Here is a 27,314-nt window from a genome sequence, read left to right on the forward strand (position 1 = left end):
GTTCAGTGTTGAACATTGATATTGTCCGAGTCTTGGCTGCTCGACTGGAACAACGTCGTCAGTGACTGAAGAGACCGATGCGGGACTGGCAATCTTTCGCGCAGAGGTTACAGCGCTGAAGGGTGTCTGGTCTGTAGGAGTAGTGGCGCTCCTGAAGGTCTCTCCTGTGGGTTCGCTTGTCTGCTGTTATCTCCTGCCCTGAGATGTTGAGTAGGGTACTCTTCCACTTGGATCGGTTGGCTGCTGTGTTTTCCCAAGAGCTTGTATTTATACCAACAGCCTTCATGTCTATTTTCACCACGTCCTTGTAGCGCAGCTTTGGGCGCCCAATGTTCCTCCTTCCCGACCTCAGCTCCCCATAGAGAAAATCCTTGGAGATTCTTCCGTCATCCATGTGGTGATCACGACCCAGCCAGCGGAGTATGCGATGTCTCTATAGTGTACATACTGGGGACTTCGGCATTGGTCACCCTTCCTGCCAAGATATGCCTAGGATACGTTGTAGGCATCTCCTATGAAAAGTGTTGAGACGTTCCTCCTATCTTGCATAAGTTGTCTAGATATTGCGGCCATAAAGCAGCGTGCTTACGACATAGGCGTTGTACACTACAATCTTGGTCACAACAGTCAGCTGGGGGTTCGTCCACAAACGTGTTGTAAGGCGAGCAAGTATGGTGGCTGCCTTCCCAATTCTTTTGTCAACCACAGCGTCAAGGGAGAGGTTGTCAATGACTGTGGAGCCGAGGTATGTGAACTGCTGGACGACGTCGAGTTGGTAGTCGTTGATCTAGATGGCTGGCTGTGACTCTGACTCCTGTGCAAGGACGTTGGTCTTCTTCAGGGTGATTGTAAACCAAAGTTCTTGCAGGCCTGGGAGAAGCGGATCATCTGTGGCTGTAAATGTTGCTCTGTGTGAGTTGCTATAGTCTGCAAATCACATGTGTCTGACGAAATCGTCACAAGTTTTGGTTTTGGCCCGGACACGGAAAGGGTTGAAGAGCGTGCCATCTGATCTGGTTCGCAGGTATATTCCTTCTGTTGATGTGTCAAATGCGTGCTATAGCATTGAGATCAAATGCTTTGGTGAGGTCGATGAAGGTGATGGACAGGGGGACATGCTGTTCTTTGCACTTCTCTTGTAGTTGTCTCAAGGACAATACCATATCTAGGATAGATCTCTTGATGCAAAAACCACACAGAGACTCAGAGTAGACTCGCTCAGCCAATTTCTGCAGACGGATCAAGATGACTCTGGTGAAGACTTTGCCAACAACACCGAGGAGAGAGAGGCCTCTGTAATTGTTGCAGTCATTTCTCTGTCCCTTGTTGTAGAAGTTGATGATGTTGGCATCCCTCATGTCCTGCGGCACTGCCCTTTCATCCCAACGCTGGCATAAGACCTGGTGCAGCGGAAGTAGAAGTGTGGTTTTGCAGTTCTTGATGAGATCAGGTAGAATAACATCACTGTCGAGGCCTTGCATGAGGTCAGGCTGTCAATGGCCTTACTGAGCTCTTTGAGTGTTTGCTCGGTGTCAAGGTCTTCCATGGTTGGCAGGCACCCGATGGCATCAAGGGCTGAGCTGGACACAGTGTTCTGCCTGGAGTAGAGGTCAATGTAATGTTCCACCCATCTCTCCATCTGCCGGTTTTATCGGCGATCAAATCGCCGGTGGTAGATTTCAGGGGGGCCGTCTTGCTCTGTAGTGGTCCCAGGGCCTTCTTGATGCCGTCGTACATTCCTTTGATGTTTCCTGAGGCAGCAGCGTTCTGTGCTGAGTTCTTGCCAGTATTTGTTTGCACAGCGCCTAGCTGTCTGTTGTACCTTGATCCTGGCAGCTCTGATGGTTTGCAGGTTCTGTTTGGCGGTGCACCTGACTAGGATGAGGTCCAGCTGGTGCCAGTGTTCGAAGCGAGGGTGTCTGCAAGAAACCTTGTGCTGGAAGTACGAGTTTGTGACGCATTGCTTGTGGAAAGTGCACAGTTCGAGCAGGCGCTGCCCATCCTCGTTGATCTTTCCCATCCCAAATTTGCCGAGGCATTAGGGCCACGAGTCGTGATTTGCCCCCACTCTGGCGTTGAAGTCACTTAATAGAACAAGGTGTTCCTTACTGGGGACGTTGCTGATGATGGGGGCGAAGTTCTCGTAGAAGCGGTCCTTGGTGTCTGGGGTGGAGGATAGTGTCGGGGTGTACACGCTCACGAGGGTCATAGGGCCTTCGGTGGTGTTGAGGCGAAGAGTGAGGAGTCGTCCTGAGCCATTGCTGCCTTGCTCCACCATATTCAGCAGGCCATTCTTCACGGCAAAGCCTACACCATGTTCCCTTGGCTCTTTGGAGTTCTTTCCCATAGCGTCGTAAATCAGTAGAAACTACTGTCACATACAGACGAGGGGAACAATGAGAAACCTTGGAAGGGACCGCAGATGTGGAATTTCTGGGACCCCCACCCCCAAATTCTGTTATTGTAACAACCTTACTTTATTGCTACTCCCTGTCTGTAGGAGGCAGTGTATATGTGCCTACCTGGGGATTGCTGAGATATAATAACTAAACTCCTAGCATTCACATATCACAATATCGTCCTGGTATTTGTGGTAATTCATGAAGATTGTGTTATTTTTTGGTAATGATGAATAATTTTTTCAGATGCTGGCAGAGTGTGTCCGGCAGGTCAGCAGTGGGAGCAATGTATGAGGGGAGCAGTGTCGTGTTCAGATGTCACAATGGGCCTCAGTCGGAACTGTACGCCAGGCTGCCAGTGTCCACCTGGGACTTTCCAACAGGTCGGTGTTGAGGTTCAACCACAACAGAAAGACTCTCTCTCCCACCACCACACACAGACTGTCGTTACTTTTCTTTATCTGGCCCTAGGATGGAACGTGCGTCCATGAATCTGAGTGTCGCTGTGATGTTGATGGAGAGAAATATAAACCAGGAGAAATTGTTCCCTCAGACTGCAAAAACTGGCGAGTAAAACACCGTTTTTATACGTTACTTTTTAATTTAATCAAACATTTTTAGTTTTAGTTTAGTGGCTCAATATTCGTCAAACATTAAAAAAGTCTGTGCTTATATTACAGTACATGTGAAGCGGGGAGACTAGTACACTGCTCTCAAGCCATCTGTAATGGTAAAATGATGATGACGATTATTATTGTTGCTTAAGTAAGCTATTAGCTTTGATTTGAAGTACTGGTGTAATTTTTTTCACAGTTGATGGGCAGTGGTCCTTGTGGACTCCGTGGGGTCACTGTTCCGTGTCATGTGGAGCAGGTCTGCAGTCCAAATATCGCTTCTGTTCCAGCCCTCAGCGCTCTGGCAGCGGCTTGTCATGTCTGGGACCTAATCGTGAGGACAGAGTCTGTGTCAACACTTTGTGCGACCGTAAGTTTGTCACCTTCTTCTTCTTCCCCAAGGTTTTCCTCCTTGGGGCGGTATAGCTCGGTTGGTAGAGTGGCCATGCCAGCAGCTTGTGGGTTCCAGGTTTGATCCCCGCTTCTGCCAACCTAGTCACTGCCGTTGTGTCCTTGGGCAAGACACTTCACCCACCTGCTCCCAGTGCCACCCACACTCGTTTAAAAATGTAACTTAGATATTGGGTTTCACAATGTAAAGCTTTTTGAGTCTCTAGAGAAAAGCACTATATAAATAGAATTCACTTCACTTCACCTTCACACCGTATTGACCCAGATATAAAACAAATGTACTTTAAGACCACCACTTTTTGTTGTAATATGGTGTTCGAGGGCCCTGCGATGAGGTGGCGACTTGTCCAGGGTGTACCCCGCCTTCCGCCCGATTGTAGCTGAGATAGGCGCCAGCGCCCCCCGCGACCCCGAAAGGGAATAAGCGGTAGAAAATGGATGGATGGATGGTGTTCGAGGGCCAAATGATTGGAAGACAGACTTTCAGTTTGTTGGAAGTGTGGCATGTTTATTGACAAAGCATGTCTTAAACACTTGTAAAACAGATTAAAGTAGCAACTTAAACAATCAAAAATACAAACCAAATAATCTACTTACTCCAATCAAGGAAGGAAAGCATGTGTTTTGGCATCATCATGTCTGAATTGTTCATAACAAAATAACATTTTTACTCTTTTATATGACTTCCCATACTACCTGGCATGCGCCACTGTGACCCACATGTTTGCGTACCAAAATAACCAAACATTTCTACACGTCAAACAGTTAGCTTACAATAACTTGTCGTCATAGTTTTAAAAAAAAGGAACCTAAAGATACTATTGCTATTTAACCCTCATATCTCTCTGAACCAAACCTAATATTAAACTAAATAGAAAACAAACTACCCCCGGTGAGTTGGTTTGATCCGATGTTGTCTGTGATGACATCATCAACCTCACAAAACCGGAAAATACCTGCCGGCTCCGCCCCACACATTTCTGAAGATGAGCTTCCACCACAATCTTGCAACAGTTAAATTAACACATTTATATGATACAAATTGATACCAGTACTTTTATAAATGCTATCAAACCAATAACATAATGATGTGAATTAGACCTGTTGAGACACTCTTTTTTTAAGTAAAATGTTTCTTAAAACAAAATGAATTAATCATATTTTCCATCCATCCATTTTCTACCGCTTATTCCCTTTCGGGGTCGCAGGGGGCGCTGGCGCCTATCTCAGCTACAATCGGGCGGAAGGCAGGGTACACCCTGGACAAGTCGCCACCTCATCGCAGGGCCAACACAGATAGACAGACAACATTCACACACTATATTTTATTTATCATATTTTGTAGATGTTCATCTTTGGTCATCGTTACCGTCAAACTAGCACCTTTGCGAAGAGGCATTATGTGAAGTGAAGTGAATTATATTTATATAGCGCTTTTTCTCTAGTGACTCAAAGCGCTTTACATAGTGAAACCCAATATCTAATTTTTACATTTAAACCAGTGTGGGTGGCACTGGGAGCAGGTGGGTAAAGTGTCTTGCCCAAGGACACAACGGCAGGGACTAGGATGGCGGAAGCGGGGATCGAACCTGCAACCCTCAAGTTGCTGGCCCGGCCGCTCTACCAACCGAGCTATACCGCTATACCGTTATTGTTATGGTTTGAAAATGAAAATGCTGACCATAAACACCATTATTACAAGTTACTAGTACTCCAAGAAACTAAAATATATTAGTACAAGTACAACAACTACAATATATTACTTCAACTACAAGAAACTACAATACAATACTACAACTACAATAAACTACAAAACACTACTACAACTACAAGATACATCAAGACTGCTACAGCTACAAGAAAATACACTACACTACTACAAGTTTTACAACTACAAGAAATTTAGCAAACATTTTCAGGACTGTGTTACAGTAATCTGCCGTGAAGCGTTTGCGGATTGAAGTGGTGAAGGATAGATCTGTTCTAACGTGCGGATGGGGATGGTGTGGTTCTTTTGTGACAGTGACAGTGTGTGGTGTTTCCTCTGCCGTGACAGTGCGTTGTGTGGCCGTTTCTTTGGGTTGTTAGAAGTGCAACTTGGTTGGGGGACTTTGGCGCGTGTATGGGTACTTAATCGGCACATTGAGAGATGTCGCAATGATGGTGATGGCCCTGATTATTTTAGGTCGCAGTGACATTGTTAGGCCGCTTTGTTTTTTGTTTTTGTTGTGTTTATTTGGGGTCCCCTGCCAGAGGCGGGGTCTGTTTAGTTGCTTTTGATTATGGTTTTCGTTTGGATGCTGGATTCTGCTCAAATCGGTAGGCAAAAAGATGCCTGGATTTGGGGGGGTTGGCCTCTTCGCCGTACATCTCGGTTACATCCTGCATGTGCTTGGGGGGCTTTGAGGGATGTGTGTTGGCTCACTTTACTCCTACTTGCAGCACACACATCTACAGGACTTTGAGGAACTGGCCTGCTGTGAGGCGTGATGGGGGGATGAAGATGCCTCCATGGGGCTCCAGTCCTCCTGACTTGTCCCCTGCTCGTCCATCCCTCAATTTTAACTTCATGTTGGACACTTAAAGTTTGCGGACCCACTATGCCCCTGTTATCCCCCAATTTCAATCACATCATTGGTCTGCACCTGATTACATATCTCCCTACATCACACATCAATTGGGACTAGAGGTCAGCTGTGATGGCTGACCTCTTAATTTTAACTACAGAGTATACACTCAGGGGGCCCTACACAATCCCGCACCACATGCACAGGTAGAATGGAGTTGTGGATGTGGCGTGCCCCTCGTCGACCGGCGGAGGCTTCATGGGCTGCGATTTGTTGGCCTGCCAATGCCGTGCCGGGACCTCGCTAAAGGTGTGCGGTTAGGACGTGCATTGTTTATCGGCAGAGTTTTGCACCTGGGTAAGATCATGGCTGGGGGCAGTGGGGTAGGTTCTGTCTTTGTTGGGGACAGATGGGTGGAATGGCTAAATGGAGTTGTTATGGCTGGGGTGGTCTCGGTTGTCATTGTTGTGTGATGTACTCAGGTGGTTGTCCACGAGTTGGGGTCTTTAAAGGCCTACTGAAATGAGATTTTCTTATTTAAACGGGGATAGCAGGTCCATTCTATGTGTCATACTTGATCATTTCGCAATATTGCCAAATTTTTGCTGAAAGGATTTAGTAGAGAACATCCACGATAAAGTTTGCAACTGGATGATGACGTCACATGTTGATGGCTCCATATATATTCACATTGATTTTAATGGGAGCCTCCAACAAAAACAGCTATTCAGACCGAGAAAACGACAATTTCCTCATTAATTTGAGCGAGGATGAAAGATTCGTGTTTGAGGATATTGATAGCGACGGACTAGAAAAAAAAAAAAACGCGATTGCAATCGTGTTGCATTGAGACGGATTCATATGTTTTTCGAGACATTTACTAGAATAATTCTCGGAAATCCCTTATCTTTCTATTGTGTTGCTAGTGTTTTAGTGAGTTTAACAGTACCTGATAGTCGGAAGTGTACGTCCACGGCCAGGTGTTGACGCGCAGTGTCTCGGGGAAGTCGACGGCAGCTGTATGGACGGCACAAGCTCAGCTGATATCCGGTAAGAGGCGACTTTTTAACCACAATTTTCTCACCGAAACCCGCTGGTTGACATGTAGTCGGGATCCATGTCCTCTGGAATCCATACTAAAGTATCACCTCCGTGAATTTTAAACAAGGAATCACCGTGTGTTTGTGTGGCCAAAGGCTAAAGCTTCCCAACTCCGTCTTTCTACTTTGACTTCTCCAATATTAATTGAACACATTGCAAAAGATTCAGCAGCACAGATCTCCAAAATACTGTGTAATTATGCCATTAAAGCAGACGACTTTTAGCTGTGTGTGTACGCAGCGCTCATATTCATAACAGCCCGTGACGTCACGCGTTCACGTCATCATTACGCGACGTTTTCAAGAAAAAGTCCCGGGAAATTTAAAATTGCAATTTAGTAAACTAAAAAGGCCGTATTGGCATGTGTTGCAATGTTAATATTTCATCATTGATATATAAACTATCAAACTGCGTGGTGGGTAGTAGTGGGTTTCAGTAGGCCTTAAAGTCGGGTTGTGTGTTTGTTTTTTTTGGCATGACCGTGTAGAGTGGCTGCGCATCAGGCTTTCTTGGCGGAGAGGTAATTGGGACTTGTTCTGGCTTCATGGGGGCCGTGGTGTTTTTATTTTTGTGTTTGGATGTGTTTTCTTCTTCTGTTATGTTTTTTGACGTTTTGGAGTGTTTTTTTTTTTTTTTGATGGATGTGGATTGGGTGGTCAAGTCTGCTTCCTGTTTGGCGGGGACCGTGTCTGTTTCGGTTTCGCACTGCAGGGTTTGTAACAATGGCTTGATGCGGGGAAAACGGAGCCGTTTTTTCTGCCGTGGGTCCTCTGGCTGGGTTGTTTGGGCGGTGGTGTGTTTCTGCGGGTTTGGATTGGGGAATGGAGTTTCTTTTTGGGGGTGCTGTTGATGTCTCTGGTTTGCATGATGGCTGGGTAGCAAACTGGCACTGCTTGGTCTTAATGGTTTTGTTGGCGTGGCGTTGTCAGTCACGGTTTGTCTGTGGTTTTGTTTTGGTGCGGAGGTGCAGGCTGTCGGGGGGGGGGGTTTACAGTGGTTGTCTTTGCTGCCACCACTACACGTACTACAACTACCTGTACAAGAAATTACAATTCACTACTACAAGTACGACAGCGCCAAGAAACTACTACAAGTTCTACAACTACAAGAATAAACAATACAAGACTACAATAATTACAACTGCAAGAAAGTACAATACACTACTTCAAGTACCGTATTTTTCGGACTATAAGTCGCAGTTTTTTTTATAGTTTGGCCGGGGGTGAGACTTGGACCAAACTATTAAAAAAAATAAAAATAAATTAAATTAGTTTTTTTGTTTGTTTTGCCTAGTCTCCCCCCGGCCAACCTATAAAAAAAACTGCGACTTATAGTCCGAAAAATACGGTACTAAAAATACAATAAATTACAATAAGCTACTACAATCTCAAGAACGTACAATACACTACGACAAGTAGAAGAACTACAAGAAACTATAATATGCTAAAACAACTACAAGAAAGTACAATACATTACTACATGTGTTACAACTGCAAGAATCTACAAAACGCTACTACAACTTCAAGAAAGTACCATATATTATTACATGTGTTTCAAATACAATACACTAATACAACTACAAGAAAGTATGATATACTACAACAAGCACTACTACAATAAACTACATTACGCTACTACAACTATAAGAAAGTATAATACACAACTACAAACGAGTACAATGCGCTTTTACTACTACAAGAAATTAGAATACACTACTGAAATAACTAAAACTACTAAAAACTACAAGACGGTACTATAACTACAAGAAAGTATAATACTCTACTTCAGAAACAAGAAAATACAACACACTACCAAGACTAAAAGAAAATACTGTGGCATTGGACAGGATTCTTTAAAAGACTCTACTCAAAGACGTCAAGGAATGCTGACATGTTGTATGATCATTACCAGCTTTATTGATCATGTTAATTTTGAATACTCACACACAAGTAAAAGCAATGCGTACTTAGTCAACAGCCCCACAGGTCACACTTATGGTGGCCGCATAAACAACACCAAAACTGTCACAAACATGCACCCCACTGTGAATCACACCAAACAAGAACAACAAATGCATTTCGGCAAAACATCAGCACCGCAAAGCAACAGAAACACAACAAGACAAATACCCAGAACTCCTTGCAACACCAACTCTTCCGGGACGCTACAATACAATACACTGCTACAACTACAATACACTACAACAGCTACAAGAAAGTGCAATACTTTACTCGTGTTGCAATACTTTACTCGTGTTGTAGTGTTAGAACAGGGGTCGGCGACCCGCGGCTCCGGAGCCGCATGCGGCTCTTTAGCGCCGCCCTAGTGGCTCTTTTGAGCTTTTTCAAAAATATATGGAAAATGGAAAAAGATGAGGGGGGAAAAAACATATTTTTTGTTTTAATGTGGTTTATGTAGGAGGACAAACATGACACAAACCTCCCTAATTGTCATAAAGCACACTGTTTATATTAAACATGCTTCACTGATTCGAGTATTTGGCGAGCAACGTTTTGTCCTACTAATTTTGGCGGTCCTTGAACTCACCGTAGTTTGTTTACATGTATAACTTTCCCTGACTTTCTAAGACTTGATTTATGCCACTTCTTTTTCTGTCTCATTTGGTCCACCAAACTTTTGACGTTGTGCATGAATGCACAAAGGTGAGTTTTGTTAATGTTATTGACTTATGTGGAGTACTAATCAGACATATTTGGTCACTGCATGACTGCAAGCTAATTGATGCTAACATGCTATTTAGGCTAGCTGTCTGTACATATTGCATCATTATGCCTCATTTGTAGCTATATTTGAGCTCATTTAGTTTCCTTTAAGTCCTCATAATTCAAATTATAGCTTATGACACACTATCTGTATGTAATATGGCTTTTAATTTTTTGCGGCTCCAGACGGATTTGTTTTTGTATTTTTGGTCATTTATGCTCTTTGAACATTTTGGGTTGCCGACCTCTGTGTTAGAACAACAACAAACATAAATGCTTTCTGGACTGTGTTACAGTTAATCTACAATGAAAAGTTTTATTGTTCATACATTTTGTAAGGTGGTAGAGTGACATGATTAGCAGATGATATATTACGTGTTTTCTAATTGTAGTATAATAGGGTGATAATAATAGAAAGTAAAATATAATAGACTGATAGAATGTGTATCGTTGGCATGTTGAAGGTGATGGTAGTTGGGGTCCATGGAGTGACTGGACAGAGTGTACCAAGTCTTGTGGTGGAGGTGTTCATAGCCGCAGGAGAGAATGTGACAGTCCAAGTCCAGAAGCAGATGGAAACTACTGTGAAGGTCTTGGAACAGATATCAAAGCCTGTAACACCAACCACTGCCCAGGTAAGTTTGTGTGTGTTTATTCATGAGCATTTTACCACAACATCCCTCATGTGCAGAATTTTAACCAACAACATTGCTGTGATTTCAGTGGCGCCGTGCTCCAAGGTGCCTGGTACAGTGTTTAGTAGCTGTGGTCCTTCTTGTCCACGCTCTTGTGATGACCTGGCAGTACGTAGCACTCAAGTTCATTTACTTCACACAAAAAAATACCGCACACTTACTGATTGTCATAACTGTACTGCACAAAATATTGTGTTGTATAAATAATTGTGTTAAACATTTAATGCAAACATACCTGTAATAACCTACGGAGGTCTGATTTCACATTAAGGAGTTTTATTTCGATCTCTTCAATGCAGTGGGAAGTACAGCCTAACTCATTTCTTCTTCTGGTTCATCTGTATCAGGGGTCCCCTAACTTTTTGACTATATATATATATATATATATATATATATATATATATATATATATATATATATATATATATATATGTATATGTATATGTATATGTATGTATACATATATATACATATATGTATGTATGTATATATATATATATATATATATACATATATATATAAATATACCACGTTAATCAATTCATGGTACAAATATGTACTTTCAGCATAAAACAGTCACCACACAAGTTAATCGTCATAGTATATACATTGAATTATTTACAATCCGGGGGGTGGGATGAAGAGTTTTGGTTGATATCAGTACTTCAGTCATCAACAATTGCATCAACAGAGAAATGGACATTAAAATAGTGTAGGTGTGTCTTAGTAGGATATGTACAGCCAGCAGAGAACATAGTGAGTTCACATAGCTTAAGAACAAGTATATACATTAGAAATACATTTGAATATTTACATTAGGTTATTTACAATCCGGGAAGATGATATGTGAATGGAGGAGGATTAAAGGGTTGAAGTTGCCTGGATGTGTTGTGGTGCATCATTTACAGCAGATGGCAGTATTGTCCGTTTTAAGAGTGTCACATGCTGTTTACGGCAGACAAACTGCCTTACGGTAGAGTGTTAGACGTAAACGTGACTGTTGTTGTTGTGTGTTGTTACTGCGCTGGGAGGACGTTAATGAAACTGCCTAAAAATAAACCCACATAAGAAACCAAGAACTCACCCTCGATCATTCTACAGTTATAACGTCATTGGGCAGACACGCTCTCAGACACGTCACTCAGGTCCTCATGGAGCTAGGGGGGCGTGGCCTCCAGCTCCGCCTGAATTTCGGGAGATTTTCGGGAGAAAAATTGGTCCCGGGAGGTTTTCGGGAGAGGTGCTGAATTTCGTGAGTCTCCCGGGAAATCCGGGAGGGTTGGCAAGTATGTTCCAAGGTCAAATCCGATTCTGACAACAGTTGTTTTTGAATGCGATCATCCCCGTTCCCACAAACCAGTCCGTCGCACAGCATCTCTGACAATTCATCTCCATAGTTGTAATCCAGCGCTAATTTCCTTGGCACAGCTATGTATTCCATTCCATCACGTTACATCAGGCTTTCTTATTCCTGGAATTAAGCGTGAACTGTTGCATAATTCTGCTGGTTTTGGGGTTGAAACGGCCCCTTAAAATCCTAACCAGTTCTTCAAATGTCATGTCACCTGTCTTGGCGGGACTGACGAGGTTCCTTTACAAGGGTATACGTCTGACTTCTCACTGATTTGAACAATATAGTTTTCTACTAATATCGCCTCTTTGATGTCAGTTGGTTAAAAACAAATGTTGGAGAACCTCACAATATTCTTCCCTGGTCTGCATCTTGTTAATTCTTTGGGGGGAAAAAAAATCATTTTGTTGCTTTAGCTTCTAACTGTCTTGCTTGCATCCGCTTTGGTTTATACTCCTCACCTTTATGTAGTAACCTACGGAAGTCTGATTTCACATTTAAGGAATATTATTTCGATCTCTTCAACGCAATGTGATGTACAACCTAACTGTGTAGTTTTTTTCTTCTGGTTAGTCTATATGAGGGGTCACCAACCTTTTTGTAACCAAGAGCTACTTCTTGGGTACTGATTAATGCGAAGGGCTACCAGTTTGATGCACACTTAAATACATTGCCAGAAATAGCCAATTTGCTCAATTTACCTTTAACTCTATGTTATTATTAATAATTAATGATATTTATCTTTGTGGAAACACTGATCATCTTAATGATTTCTCACAATAAATTTGTGATGATGTGTTTTAAATAGGTTAAAATCCAATCTGCACTTTGTTAGAATATAAAACAAATTGGACCAAGCTATATTTCTAACAAAGACAAATCATTATTTCTTCTAGATTTTCCAGAACAAAAATTTTAAAAGAAATTCAAAAGACTTTGAAATAATATTTAAATTTCATTCTACAGATTTTCTAGATTTGCCAGAATATTTTTTTTGAATTTTAATCATAAGTTTGAAGAAATATTTCACAAATATTCTTTGTCGAAAAAAACAGAAGCTAAAATGAAGAGTTAAATTTTTAAAAATGTATTATTCTTTACAATAAAAAAAAAAAATGTACTTGAACATCGATTTAAATTGTCAGGAAAGAAGAGGAAGGAATTTAAAAGGTAAAAGGTTTATGGGTTTAAAAATCCAAAATGAATGTTTAAGGTTGTATTTTTTCTCTAAAATTGTCTTTCTGAAAGTTATAAGAAGCAAAGTAAAAAAAAATAATTGAATTTATTCAAACAAGTGAAGACCAAGTCTTTAAAATATGTTCTTGGATTTTCAAATTCTATTTGAGTTTTGTCTCTCTCAGAATTAAAAATGTCTAGCAAAGCGAGACCACCTTGCTAATAAATAAGTACAATTTACACAATAGAGGCAGCTCACTGGTAAGTGCTGCTATTTGAGCTATTTTTAGAACAGGCCAGCGGGCTACTCATCTGGTCCTTACGGGCTACCTGGTGACCTCGGGCACCGCGTTGGTGACCCCTGGTCTATATGTTGCTCAACCCAAACAACAAAGCATTGTGACCACCTACTGGACCAACGGATGCACGTATTTAAACTACCCTTTGCCCAGTTATTACATCACCTATGACCGATTGTGGTAAAATTCACTGCACACATACTCTAGAGCAGAAATCTTCAACAGAATTTTTGGCTCATTAGACTTTTTAAAAGTAAAAACATCATACTGTGTATATACATACATATTAGCATCTAAGTGAGCTAATAGCGGCACTATACTGTAATAATAATATTTGATTTAAAACCCAAATTTATACGGCATATATAAGTATTGGTATGAAAAACTGGATCAGTTTGGGGGGTCAGGCACACTCATACTTGCCAACCTTGAGACTTCCGATTTCGGGAGGTGGGGGGCGTGGCCGGGGGTGGGGCGTAGGCGTGGTTGGGGCGGGGGGAGTAGTTAAGAGGGGTGGCGTATAATTCACCAACTCGAGTATTTCATATATATTTCATATATATATATATATATATATATATATATATATATATATATATATATATACATATCTATCTATCTATCTCTCTTTCTCTCTCTCTCTCTATATATATATATATATATATATACGAAATACTTAACTTTCAGTGAATTCTAGCTATATATATGTATTTTATTATATATATCAATAAAATAAATAGTTGAATTTCCGACGGCACCTATCAAATACACAGTAATAAAAACACAGTTGTTCTACTAACCGTACTGTGCTTGCTGGTTACTAAAAAACAACAACACTTACCTTTCACTATTCGAGTAACCTTTGTTCTGCCATTTGCGTATTGGCGAGCGATCTCTGAATACGGGAACATATCCTTCACAGATTTGTTGTATGCATCCACAAATGAGAACGGGATGTTGCTTCCAGCTATCAGCATAGCCATCTTTGTCTCAGCATAAGATACACCATCGGGTCTTCATTTTGCGAGGTGGGCCCTAATACTGGGTTGTGAACGATGCTGCGCTGCAGACGCTTTGTGCTTCGCTGATCGTTCATGGCTGAATATCCGTTCGGCCGCCGTGTTCAATGGAGAAGTCTGTTCTACAAAATTTACAGGCAACATTCTCCTGGATTAACTTAAATTCTTGTTTCCAATCGTTCTGGAACTTGTAAGCGTATTTCATAATTTTTCCCGTCAACGGTGTAATATATTGGGTTGGAGTCAATAACTCTTTACTGTGGGCCTCAGAACAAATGTAGAATATATTTACATTCTATTCTATGTACTAATGGCAGTATTGTCCTGTTTAAGAGGGTCACAACATTGAGTCAGGTCTGACTCAATGTTGTAAGTACATCTCTCCGCTTGAATTTTGGGAGATTTTCGGGAGAAAATTTGTCCCGGGAGGTTTTCGGGAGAGGCGCTGAATTTTGTGAGTCTCCTGGAAAATCCGGGAGGGTTGGCAAGTATGGGCACACTAGTTGCTAGCTAGCTAATAGTGGCGCTATACTTTATTCTTTGAATATCTTAGTAGTGCACAATATATCAAGGTACCTTTTGGGAACAGTTTAAATTAAAACACTATTTTTTACAGGATATATAAGGGTCTGCACTGTATCCCTTGTTCAGTTTGGGGGTCATTGGCCTGGAAAACGATAAAGACCCCTGCCCTAGTGTATGACTAATGTTTGTGTAATTTTCTGTTGCACAGCACTGCGAGTGGCTTTGTGAGCCCGGGTGCTACTGTACAGGAGGAATGGTCCTGTCAGCTAATGGTACAGTTTGTTTAGAGAGAGACAAATGTCCCTGCCTCGATCTTACAACTGGACGTCGGTTGGAGCCTGGAGACGTCACTTTGGCCGCGGATGGCTGTAATAACTGGTCAGACACATGCACACTTGTAGAAATATGAACACACATGATGTCACAACTCATGGATTTCTCGTTGATTTCAGCACCTGTGAGGGGGGGAAGCTGAACTGCACCCAAAAACCTTGTCCAGGTGAGTGAGCAGCTGTAAAACCTACAGTGACTAAATATGTGAACGTTTTCAATCACTTATCTCACAAAGATATGTGGATGGTTCAATTTGTGAAATGTGTGGACAGTAACACAATACAGAAAGCAAGGCACATAAAAGGCATGGTTTGATAAGTGTGAGATGGAAAGACTTGGTGGCCCAAAGCCGGTCAAGCATTTTTGGTTTGAACTAGGATGACGATTGTGATCTACTGTAATCCAAGTGCGCCTTTTGTATGAAAATAGACCTGAGTAGACCCGCTCATCAGCAGTGCGCCTTATAATGTGGTGCGCCCTATGGTCTGGAAAATACGGTACTTTTTTTCTAAATATGGGAATATGGGACTATTTATTTTTCATGGGATGTTTAGCAACCATAAGTAGCATTCATGCTTGCGGCGCCATCCTCACGTTAATGTTTGGCTTTAAGAGGCTACTTTAAATTTGATGTACGCCAGTGATAAAGAACTTAGTCGCTGCAATACCAGCTAATTACCTCAGTTTTATCTAAAGTTCCATTGATGTTATTTTGAAGTGAAAGTGGGCGCAGAGCACATCGCTGTTAACTATTGTGTGTGACGTAATCACTGCCTGTGCAATGCACACTGCTTTTAGGCTCCGGTCAAAACACACACTTTGATTAATTATCATTTACAAACCCCGTTTCCATATGAGTTGGGAAATTGTGTTAGATTTAAATATAAACGGAACACAATGGTGATACCATTTTTTATTTATGTTGTTGTATTTCAATTTTTAAGCATATTTCTGCTGGAAAATGTTGAGTGAATTAACTTGTGGGTCAGAGCCTTCCGCTGGATTCATAGTTGCAGATACAAACACGATATATATACTGTATAAGTGACACATAAAAAATAATTTTGTTCAAAATTAATTTAATCTGGCTTATGATTTGTCATCGTTCATGTGTTTCTAGTACCAGGTGACTGGTGTGAGTGGTCTGATTGGACTCCATGTTCCAAGACCTGCGGGGCAGAATCGGTGTCTCGTTACAGAAGTTGTTCCTGTCCTGAACCTAAAGCTGGCGGTGTGCCTTGCTCTGGAGACCAGGAAGTACACAATGGAGTTGGTGTTCAAATCCAGACACAACCTTGTCCTGTCGTCACCTTTTGTCCAGGCAGGAAATTACCTTCCTTTTAAAGACACAACACATTTAAAAAAATAACACATTTGTGCTTCTTTGTTATAACACGCTTCCTCGTCTTCAGTCCACGGTTCTTGGAGTCCCTGGTCAACATGGTCAGCATGTGATGGATGTGCCGGGTCGTCCACTCGCACAAGGGACTGTGACAGACCTCCTGCCCGCTTTGGCGGGCTGCCTTGTATTGGAGAGAGGATGCAGAGCCGTGGTTGCCATGACAACGACACCGTGTGCTCAGGTAAGCACATTCAAAAGCATCAATACTGGTGAAAAGATGCTGATGTTTAAAAAAAAACTTACTTACAAAATGATCAGCAGTCCAGACCTTTGTATACCAAATGTATTTGAACAGAATGTACAAGCCCCGTTTCCATAAGAGTTGGGAAATTGTGTTAGATGTAAATATAGACAGAATACAATGATTTTCAAATAATTTTCAACCCATATTCAGTTGAATATGCTACAAAGACAACATATTTGATGTTCAAATTGATAAACATTTTTTTTTGTGCAAATCATTAACTTTAGAATTTGATGCCAGCAACACGTGACAAAGAAGTTGGAAAAGGTGGCAACAAATACTGATAAAGTTGAGGAATGCTCATCAAACACTTATTTGGAACATCCCACAGGTGTGCAGGCTAATTGGGGACAGGTGGGTGCCATGACTGGGTATAAAAACAGCTTCCCAAAAAATGCTCAGTCTTTCACAAGAAAGGATGGGGCGAGGTACACCCCTTTGTACACAACTATGTGAGCAAATAGTCAAACAGTTTAAAAACAACGTTTCTCAAAGTGCAATTGCAAGAAATTTAGGGATTTCAACATCTACGGTCCATAATATCATCAAAAGGTTCAGAGAATCTGGAGAAATCACTCCACTTAAGTGGCATGGCCGGAAACCAACATTGAATGACCGTGACCTTCGATCACTCAGACGGCACTGTGTCAAAAACCGACATCAATCTGTAAAGGATATCACCACAAGCTCAGGAACACTTCAGAAAACCACAGTCACTAAATACAGTTTGTCGCTACATCTGTAAGTGCAAGTTAAACCTCTACTATGCAAAGCGAAAGCCATTTATCAACAACATCCAGAAACGCCGCTGGCTTCTCTGGGCCCGAGATCATCTAAGATGGACTGATGCAAAGTGGAAAAGTGTTCTGTGGTCTGACGAGTCCACATTTCAAATTGTTTTTGGAAATATTTGACATGGTGTCATCCAGACCAAAGGGGAAGGGAACCACCCAGACTGTTACCGACACAAAGTTCAAAAGTCAGCATCTGTGAGGGTATGGGGGTGCATTAGTGCCCAAGGTATGGGTAACTTACACATCTGTGAAGGCACCATTAATGCTGAATGGTACATACAGGTTTTGGAGCAACATATGTTGTCATCCAAGCAACGTCATCATGGATGCCCCTCCTTATTTCAGCAAAACAATGCCAAGCCATGCGTCACAACAGTGTGGCTTCGTAGTAAAAGATTGCGGGTACTTTCCTGGCCCGCCTGCAGTCCATACCTGTCTCCCATCGAAAATGTGTGGCGCAATGTGAAGCGTAAAATACGACAACAAGACCCCGGACTGTTGAACAACTTAAGCAATAAATCAAGCATTAGTGCCCAAGGTATGGGTAACTTACACATCTGTGAAGGCACCATTAATGCTGAAAGGTACATACAGGATTTGGAACAACATATGCTGCCATCTAAGCGCCATCTTTTTCATGGACGCCCCTGCTTATTTTGGAAATACAATGCCAAGCCACATTCAGCACGTGTTACAACAGCGTGGCTTCGTAAAAAAAGAGTGCGGGTACTTGCCTGGTCCACCTGCAGTCCAGACCTGTCTCCCATCAAAAATATGTGGTGCATTATGAAGCGTAAAATACGACAGCGGAGACCCCGGACTGTTGAACGACTGAAGCTCTACATAAAACAAGAATGGGAAAGAATTCCACTTTCAAAGCTTCAACAATTAGTTTCCTCAGTTCCAAAACGATTATTGAGTGTTGTTAAAAGAAAAGGTGATGTAACACAGTGAGTGGTGAACATTCCCTTTCCCAACTACTTTGGCACGTGTTGCAGCCATGAAATTCTAAGTTAATTATTATTTGCAAAAAAAAAAAGTTTATGAGTTTCAACATCAAATATCTTGTCTTTGTAGTGCATTCAGTTGATTATGGGTTGAAAAAGATTTGCAAATCATTGTATTCCGTTTATATTTACATCTAACACAATTTCCCAACTCATATGGAAACAGGGTTTGTAATACAAAATACCTAAAAAATAAGATTAAATAAAGTTTAATAACTAATTTGTTGTTATGGTTTACTAAGGACGTGACGGCAAACGGACACCAGATGGCAGTAAAGTCCAAAGATTTATTCTTATAAAAAGTAAAAAAAAATAATAATAATAAAAAAAAAAATATATATATATATATATATATATGTATATATATATAATGCTAAATATAATAATAATAACAATGCTAATAAACTAGAGAATGATGTGTGTGTCAAAAACCCAAGAGTGTGTGTTGTAAGACTATGTGTGTATAGATTAACTGGAGTGTCTTACCAAAGTGTTGGAGGTGCGTGTTGAGAGACGCGATGCAGTCCAATAAGGGCAAGACAGGCAGGGTAGTCCATGGAAGGAAGCGAGGAGTCGAGGGACGAAGGAAGCAATCCGAGGACGAAGGAGATCCGGGGAAGAGTGAGATGCACAGCTCACTTTGCAGGTGACGGAGAGTTCTGCGGGGACACGGGAAAAGACACTGAGAACCACGGAGAGACTGAACACAAGGAAAACAGGATTTGCATAACGCAGGATGATCGCTTACAGTACTTCAACAGAGAACTAATTTCCCGCCAGGATCCCTGGGTCCACTGGTCTTTTAAGCAGCTAACGTCATTAGTCACAGTTGTGGACTGCGGCCAGCTGCGGCGGAAAGTGGGCGTGTCCGGGTGCGCTGTCAGTGGGCCCTCTGGGTGGATCGCAGCGGAGGAAGATGCAGACCGAATGTGACGCAACAGTATCCCCCCCCATGGACAGATTCCAGATGTCCTGGAGGTCGAACCCCCCCCAAAAACAGGAACAAAAGTCAAGGGAGGGTGGAGGGGCGAACTGGTGGTGGGTCGCCAGCCCAGGTGTCCCCGAATCCACCGGGGACGAGTCTGGTGGCGGCGGCGAGTAGATCGTCGCTGAGGCCGGCGAGGCGGGCGACCAAGGAACAACCACCATCTTGGCCGTCGGGGAGGCGGAAACGAATGGCGCCGTGGCGCAACTCGCCAGAAACGAGGAGGTGACGTCGGAGGCGTGAAAGCAGCAGAAGACGTCGTCTGAGGCGTAGAGGAATAGGTGGACGTCATCGGCGGCGTGGAAGCGGCAGGCGTCATTGGAGACGGAGACGAGGAGGGCAGCTGAGGAGCTGGCTGAGGTGCTGAAGTCGGCGCTGCAGGCCGAGGGGCAGCGGTCAGGGCTGCCGGCCGAGGGGCGGAGGTCAGGGGCAGCCTGGGAGCGGGTGGAGATGAGGGGGCCAGCCTGGGTATGGGTGCTAGCTCGGGGTCTAGCTGAGGGGCTGGTGTTAGCTCGGGTACTGCCGCTAGCTCGGGGGCTAGCTCGGGGACTGCCGCTTGCTCGGGGGCTAGCTCGGGGACTGCTGCTGGCTCGGGGGCTAGCTCGGGGATTGCCGCTGGCTCGGGGGCTAGCTCGGGGACTGCCACTGGCTCGGAGGCTAGCTCGGGGACTGGTGCTAGCTCGGAGGCTAGCTCGGGGACTGGCACTGGCTCGGAGGTTAGCTCGGGGACTGGCGCTGGCTCGGAGGTTAGCTCGGGTACTGGCGCTGGCTCGGAGGTTAGCTCGGGGACTGCCGCTGGCTCGGAGGCCAGCTCGGGGACTGCCGCTGGCTCGTAGGCTAATTCGGGGACTGGCGCTAGCTCGGAGGCTAGCTCGGGGACTGGCGCTAGCTCGGAGGTTAGCTTGGGGACTGGCGCTAGCTCAGAGGCTAGTTCGGAGGCAGGTGCTAGCTCGGAGGCTAGCCAGGGGACAGGTGGCTGCGGCTGGGAAAAGCGGAAGATAGGTGGGATATCTCTGGCAGGGGGAAGTCTGTCTGGTTGCAGCTGTGCTACCACAGCTGTGCTACCACAGCTGCGCTACCACAGCTGCAACCAGTACCACAGCCACCAGTACTAAAATGAAAGACAGATGGTATAGGTCTGGAAGGTGTTTGCCTGTCTGGGTGCCGCTGTGCCCCCACACCAGCACAGCCACCAGTACTATCCCCCCCTTCCGAATGCGGATGCCAGACGCTTCCTGCTGGCTGAGGAACAAATGGTGGGATGAGGGTGTTCAGGCGACCAGAAAATTCCTCCTTCCCTGTATTGAAATTAAACAGTCCTTGAGAGAGTGTTGAGGGCTATAAACATTGTCCATGGTGGAGGAAACAGAAAAAGACATCAAAAGAGGGACAAAAAGGAAGGAGGAAGGGGAAAAAAAAGTCACTGGGGCGGAGCTAAAGTCACTGGGGGACGAGCAAAAGAGAAAAAAAAAAAACAGCCGTCAGGTCCTATATATAATTTTGGCGGGAACTTACTGTTATGGTTTACTAAGGATGTGACGGCAAACGGACACCAGATGGCAGTAATGTCCAAAGATGTATTCTTATACAAAGTAAAAAAAAAAATATATATATATATATATATATATATATATATATATATATATATATATATATATATATATATATAATACTAAATATAAACTAAATATAATAATAATAACAATGCTAATAAACTAGAGAATGATGTGTGTGTCAAAAATCCAAGAGTGTGTGTTGTAAGACTATGTGTGTATAGATTAACTGGAGTGTCTTACCAAAGTGTTGGATGTGCGTGTTGAGAGACGCGATGCAGTCCAATAAGGGCAAGACAGGCAGGGTAGTCCGTGGAAGGAAGCGAGGAGTCGAGGGACGAAGGAAGCAATCCGAGGACGAAGGAGATCCGGGGAAGAGTGAGATGCACAGCTCACTTTGCAGGTGACGGAGAGTTGTGCAGGGACACGGGAAAAGACACTGAGAACCACGGAGAGACTGAACACAAGGAAAACAGGATTTGCATAACGCAGGATGATCACTTACAGTACTTCAACAGAGAACTAAGTTCCCGACAGGATCCCTGGGTCAACTGGTCTTTTAAGCAGCTCACGTCATCAGTCACGGGTGTGGACTGCGGCCTGCTGCGGCGGAAAGTGGGCGCAGTCGGCTTGACGAGCGCGAGGGCGTGTCCGGGTGCTCTGTCAGCGGGCCCTCTGGGTGGAACCGCAGCGGAGGAAGATGCAGACCGAATGTGACGCAACATTTGTATTGGATTGATAGAAACAAGTCCTTGATCTCCTATAAGGATTTAGCTTAATACTTGATGTCAAAAGTGATGTTTGCAAGCTAAATGATCATACTTTGAGGGTCTTATTAACTAAAGGTTTGCGTGTATTAAAATATGTAAACTTGATAGCACACAAAGCTGATCACTAACATCGTGTGCGGAGGATTGTGTCTCTTGAATGAATAAAATCGTTTTGCACAATACATTTTGGACTGTATTTACTAAGATTCAAATACCACATGCTAAAAAGCATGTGCAATCTATGAAATGGCACGCACTATTTGTGGGCGTGTTGCGTGCGATTTACTAAAACTGTGTAATTGCGATGTGGAGCAGACCGCCCTATTTAAATTATGATTTTGCTTGAACTCGGAGACCCTCTCATTTACTGCACATTTATGTGATCATGCTATTACCTGTGGTGTTTGCATTTTTTTTACACATGCAGCAAATTCGTACTACTTTTTATGGACATTTCAGAAGCAGTCCTGCAGTACACCGACGTTGAAATCATTATTTTTTTACCGCAGAAGGATTGCTTGCTCATTGCAGAGGCCACTTCCTTCGCTCTAGACGCAAAAAAAATGCGTATTTAAAGAAGATGGATATCATTTGTCACCTTGTTCAGAGCATTTTCAGTGCTGTGGTTGGGTTTAAAGCCTGATTAAAAAGTATCAAACTCATCGTTAAGCAGGAAAAAGTCACTGAGCTGTTGGTTTGTTTCTGTTCTGACTCGCTTTCAGTTTAGCACTAAGTCCATTGCAGGTGTCTTTACACAGTCTTGGAAAATACACAGTATCATTTAGCTAAAAGGCCTAAAGAAATGAGATTTTCTTATTTAAACGGGGATAGCAGGTCCATTCTATGTGTCATACTTGATCCTTTCGCGATATTGCCATATTTTTGCTGAAAGGATTTAGTAGAGAACATCCACGAGAAAGTTTGCAACTTTCCGTGCTAAGAGAAAAGCCCTGCCTCTACCGGAAATCGCAGACGATGATGTCACATGTTGATGGCTCCTCACATATTCACATTGTTTTTAATGGGAGCCTCCAACAAAAAGTGCTATTCGGACCGAGAAAACGACAATTTCCCCATTAATTTTAGCGAGGATGAAAGATTCGTGTTTGAGGATATTGAAAGCAATGGACTAGAAGAAAAAAATGATTAAAAAAAAAAAAGTTTAAAAAAACGCGATTGCATTGGGACGGATTCCGATATTTTTAGAGACATTTACTAGGATAATTCTGGGAAATCTCTTATCTTTCTATTGTGTTGCTAGTGTTTTAGTGAGTTTAATAGTACCTGATAGTCGGAGGTGTATGTCCACGGGTGTCTCGACGCCAATGTCTCAGGGGAGTCGACGGCAGCTTTATGGACGGCACAAGCTCAGCTTTTCTCCGGTAAGAAGCGACTTTTTACCACAATTTTCTCACCTGCTGGTTGACATTCCGTCGTGATTCATGTTTGCTTGACCGCGCTCTGATCCATAGTAAACTTTCACCTCCAGCAATTTTAAACAAGGAATCACCGTGTGTTTGTGTGGCTAAAGGCTAAAGCTTCCCAACTCCATCTTTCTACTGTGACTTCTCCAATATTAATTGAACAAATTGCAAAAGATTCAGCAACACAGATCTCCCAAATACTGTGTAATTATGCCGTTAAAGCAGACGACTTTTAGCTGTGTGTGTGTGCAGCGCACATATTTCCTTAAAACCCGTAACGTCTTGCGTACACGTCATCATTACACGACATTTTCAAGACGAAACTCCCGGGAAATTTAAAATGGTAATTTAGTAAACTAAAAAGGCCGTATTGGCATGTGTTGAAAAGTTAATATTTCATCATTGATATATAAACTATCAGACTGCATGGTGGGTATTAGTGGGTTTCAGTAGGCCTTTAAGGCTGTATGTAATAGTGTTTTCTCCCTTTAGTATGGAGGTAAATGATGACTTCTTACCACTGGATTCCACTGGTAGTGTTCTATTTCGCTTTCCAAGGAAATAAATCCCTGCTTTTAGCACACACAAGAAGAAAATATTGACCACAGTGTCGGACTACAACAGCGGACTCCCGCTCAGTTCTTCGGGCACATTTCTTCCATACATGGAGGTACAGTATCTGCTGACTTCACATGTGGAAAAAACGTCACAAATTAGGCAAATTCCAAACGTTTTGTTCGGAGGAAGTACGAAGGAAGGCAAGATTATTTTATACCCTAAATATCTCCGCAATGCCTCCACTGCTTAATTTCAAATTTTCCTGTCTAATGCAGACTGCAAATACACAAAAACAGGTAGCAAAAGGTAAGAAAGGTTGATTTTGCATAATACCCCTTTAATACCGTGACGGACTTCCTGCCATCCGTGTGTGGGTTGCAGTGACGATTGACATACGACGCATCATAGCAGGTTTGACCATGGTTTATTATTTCAATTACCATCATGTCGTCTTGCCTGTCTGTAGCGCCAATTGCTAGCGCGCCGGCTGCTCCTGCTGGTCGCAGCGGCGCACCTTTCGGTGGCCGGTGGTTGCGTCTGTGGCGGGGACTCATCTCGTTCGGGTTCTCTTTCGTTGCTCTCGTGGTAGTTGTGATCGGATGGTTCCTCTCCTATTTGTCCCCCGATCGTTCCTCCTTCGCACTTTTTGTGCTGCAGCAGAAGATGAAGCGATTGAGCGCAGGTGTGTGGTGTATGCACATGACGCTGATGGCTGCAGTCTCGCTCCAGGCGGGCCCCGCCGCTCCTCCCTCTCGCTGCCATCTTGGTCTGGACCATCATTTGTCCGAGCCAGCTGTCGGCTCGTCGGCTCCGCCTCTCCACAAATACGTTTTGCCTTTTTACAGTCCGGACAAAACTGAGCTTTGCTTGAAAATATAACAATAATGATAATAATAATGATGATGTTTGTGATAAATGATTTCATAAAGAAAAAGCTGCCTCGATTTGAAGTTGTAGTATTAATTTTGTTTTATACTTTATTTTTTTGTCCTGTCCAGCTTCTCAGGCAAATCGGCTGTTCAGATTTAATTTACAAAAGAGGAGTGTAGGATACTTCTCTTGTTGCCTTGTTTGAATTTGACTTTATTAAATGTATTTATATTATCATTTGGTGCAGCCGGGCCGGAGCAGGAGGGAATAGAAAGAGGAAAAAAAGGAAGACAGAGGGGGAAATTGTGGGGATAAGAGGGGGATTAGACGGAGAGACAAAAACAACAACAGCAAACACAACAATAACAACTATAGAACAATACCAGCACATACTATATGTACAAATATGATCGTAAAAGTCATAGTTGTCGTATTAATAATTAAAGTTGTGTATTCCTTAGACTTGATGAGTAGTTTAATAGTTGAAGTTCACCCTGCACTATGTTTCGTAATGCAGACTGTGAGGGAGGCCAGATAGACTGGCCCTGTGGCAAACCTTGTCCTCGCTCCTGTTCTGATCTCCATGGCGACACCGAATGCCAGGACTTTGCAGGGTGCAGCAGGACTTGTGGTTGCCCGGGCGACATGGTCCTGCAGGATGGGGTGTGTGTATCCAGGGAGGAGTGTCGCTGCAAATACGACAACAGCTCCTCTGCTGGTTAGTAAAAAAAATGTGTCTGTTACATGTCTTTTTTTTGGTTGTTGTTGTTGTTGTTAATGTTCTCTGTGTCTTTCGTCTCATCTGAAATGGTGTAGATTTCAGAAATGCGTCATGGCCAAACCAAGCTGATTGGCAGTTTGCAAGTCATGGAGAAGAAATCATCATGGACTGCAAAAACTGGTGTGACATTTTACATTCGTAATCTTTTTCACTGCTTATGTGCGCTTAAAACGCCAAACCTTCAGCACTTATTAATGCACAATATAGTTGTAACATTGTTCTGTACTGCACATCAGTTCCTGCCAAGCTGGAGTGTTGCTCTGCGATCCACTTCCTGGCTGCTACGTAGACGGTGGCTGGAGTCAGTGGGGGGTGTGGTCACCTTGCTCACTTACCTGTGGAGGAGGAGTTCACTCCAGGAGACGCCGGTGTGATAATCCTATTCCTCAGAGTGGTGGCAGAGGTTGTCTGGGAATTGCTGATCAGCAGAGAGAATGCAATACACACCTGTGCACAGGTATGAGCTTTTGTACCAGTTCAAGTACTACACTCACATTTTAATTATTTCAGGGGTCACCAACGCGGTGCCCGCGGGCACCAGGTCGCCCGTAAGGACCAGATGAGTCACCCGCTGGCCTGTTCTAAAAATAGCTCTAATAGCAGCACTTACCAGTGAGCTGCCTCTATTTTTTTAATTGTATTTATTTACTAGCAAGCCGGTCTCACATTGCTCAACATTTTTGATTCTAAGAGAGACAAAACTCAAATAGAATTTGAAAATCCAAGAAAATATTTTAAAGACTTGGTCTTCACTTGTTCAAATAAATTCATGTATTTTTTTACTTTGCTTCTTATAACTTTCAGAAAGACAATTTTAGAGAAAAAATACAACCTTAAAAATTATTTTAGGATTTTTAAACACATATCCCTTTTTACCTTTTAAATTCCTTCCTCTTCTTTCCTGACAATTTAAATCAATGTTCAAGTATTTTTTTTATTTTTGTAAAGAATAATAAATACACTTTAATTCTTCATTTTAGCTTCTGTTTTTTCGCCAAAGAATATTCGTGAAATATTTCTTCAAACTTATTATGATTAAAATTCAAAAGAATATTCTGGCAAATCTAGAAAATCTGTAGAATCAAATTTAAATCTTATTTCAAAGTCTTTTGAATTTCTTTTAAAATTTTTGTTCTGGAAAATCTAGAAGAAATAATGATTTGTCTTTGTTAGAAATATAGCTCGGTCCAATTTGTTATATATTCTAACAAAGTGGATTTTAACCTATTCAAAACATGTCATCAACATTCTAAAATTAATCTTAATCATGAAAAATTAACAATGGTGTTCCATAAATTATTTTTTTTATTTTTTCAAAAAGATTCAAATTAGCTAGTTTTTCTCTTCATTTTTTTCGGTTGAATTTTGAATTTTAAAGAGTCGAAATTGAAGATAAATTATGTTTCAAAATTTAATTTTCATTTTTTTTCGTGTTAGCTCCTCTTTTAAACCGTTGAATTAAGTGTTTTTTTCCTCATTTATTCTCTACAAAAAAACCTTCCATAAAAGGAAAAAAATGTACGACGGAATGACAGACAGAAATACCCATTTTTTATGTATATATATATAGATTTATTTATTAAAGGTAAATTGAGCAAATTGGCTATTTTGGCAATTTATTAAGTGTGTATCAAACTGGTAGCCCTTCGCAATAATCAGTACCCAAGAAGTAGCTCTTGGTTTCAAAAAGGTTGGTGACCCCTGAATTATTTG

The 27,314-nt window shown here is 42.5% G+C and overlaps 1 protein-coding gene across 1 annotated transcript in view; it reads left to right on the forward strand.

The window, feature by feature from the left end:
* sspo (SCO-spondin) overlaps positions 1 to 27,314 on the forward strand; it is a 391,512-nt gene that overhangs the window by 202,646 nt on the left and 161,552 nt on the right. The window contains 13 exon segments of the mRNA XM_061922415.1: positions 2,646 to 2,782; positions 2,871 to 2,965; positions 3,080 to 3,129; positions 3,213 to 3,383; positions 10,280 to 10,450; positions 10,539 to 10,622; positions 15,159 to 15,258; positions 15,333 to 15,379; positions 16,334 to 16,534; positions 16,626 to 16,796; positions 25,338 to 25,538; positions 25,637 to 25,721; positions 25,838 to 25,938. Of these exon segments, the coding sequence (XP_061778399.1) occupies positions 2,646 to 2,782; positions 2,871 to 2,965; positions 3,080 to 3,129; positions 3,213 to 3,383; positions 10,280 to 10,450; positions 10,539 to 10,622; positions 15,159 to 15,258; positions 15,333 to 15,379; positions 16,334 to 16,534; positions 16,626 to 16,796; positions 25,338 to 25,538; positions 25,637 to 25,721; positions 25,838 to 25,938 (1,614 nt within the window).

Source organism: Nerophis ophidion, linkage group LG15, assembly GCF_033978795.1.
Source record: "Nerophis ophidion isolate RoL-2023_Sa linkage group LG15, RoL_Noph_v1.0, whole genome shotgun sequence".
NCBI classification, from domain to species: Eukaryota; Metazoa; Chordata; class Actinopteri; order Syngnathiformes; family Syngnathidae; genus Nerophis; species Nerophis ophidion.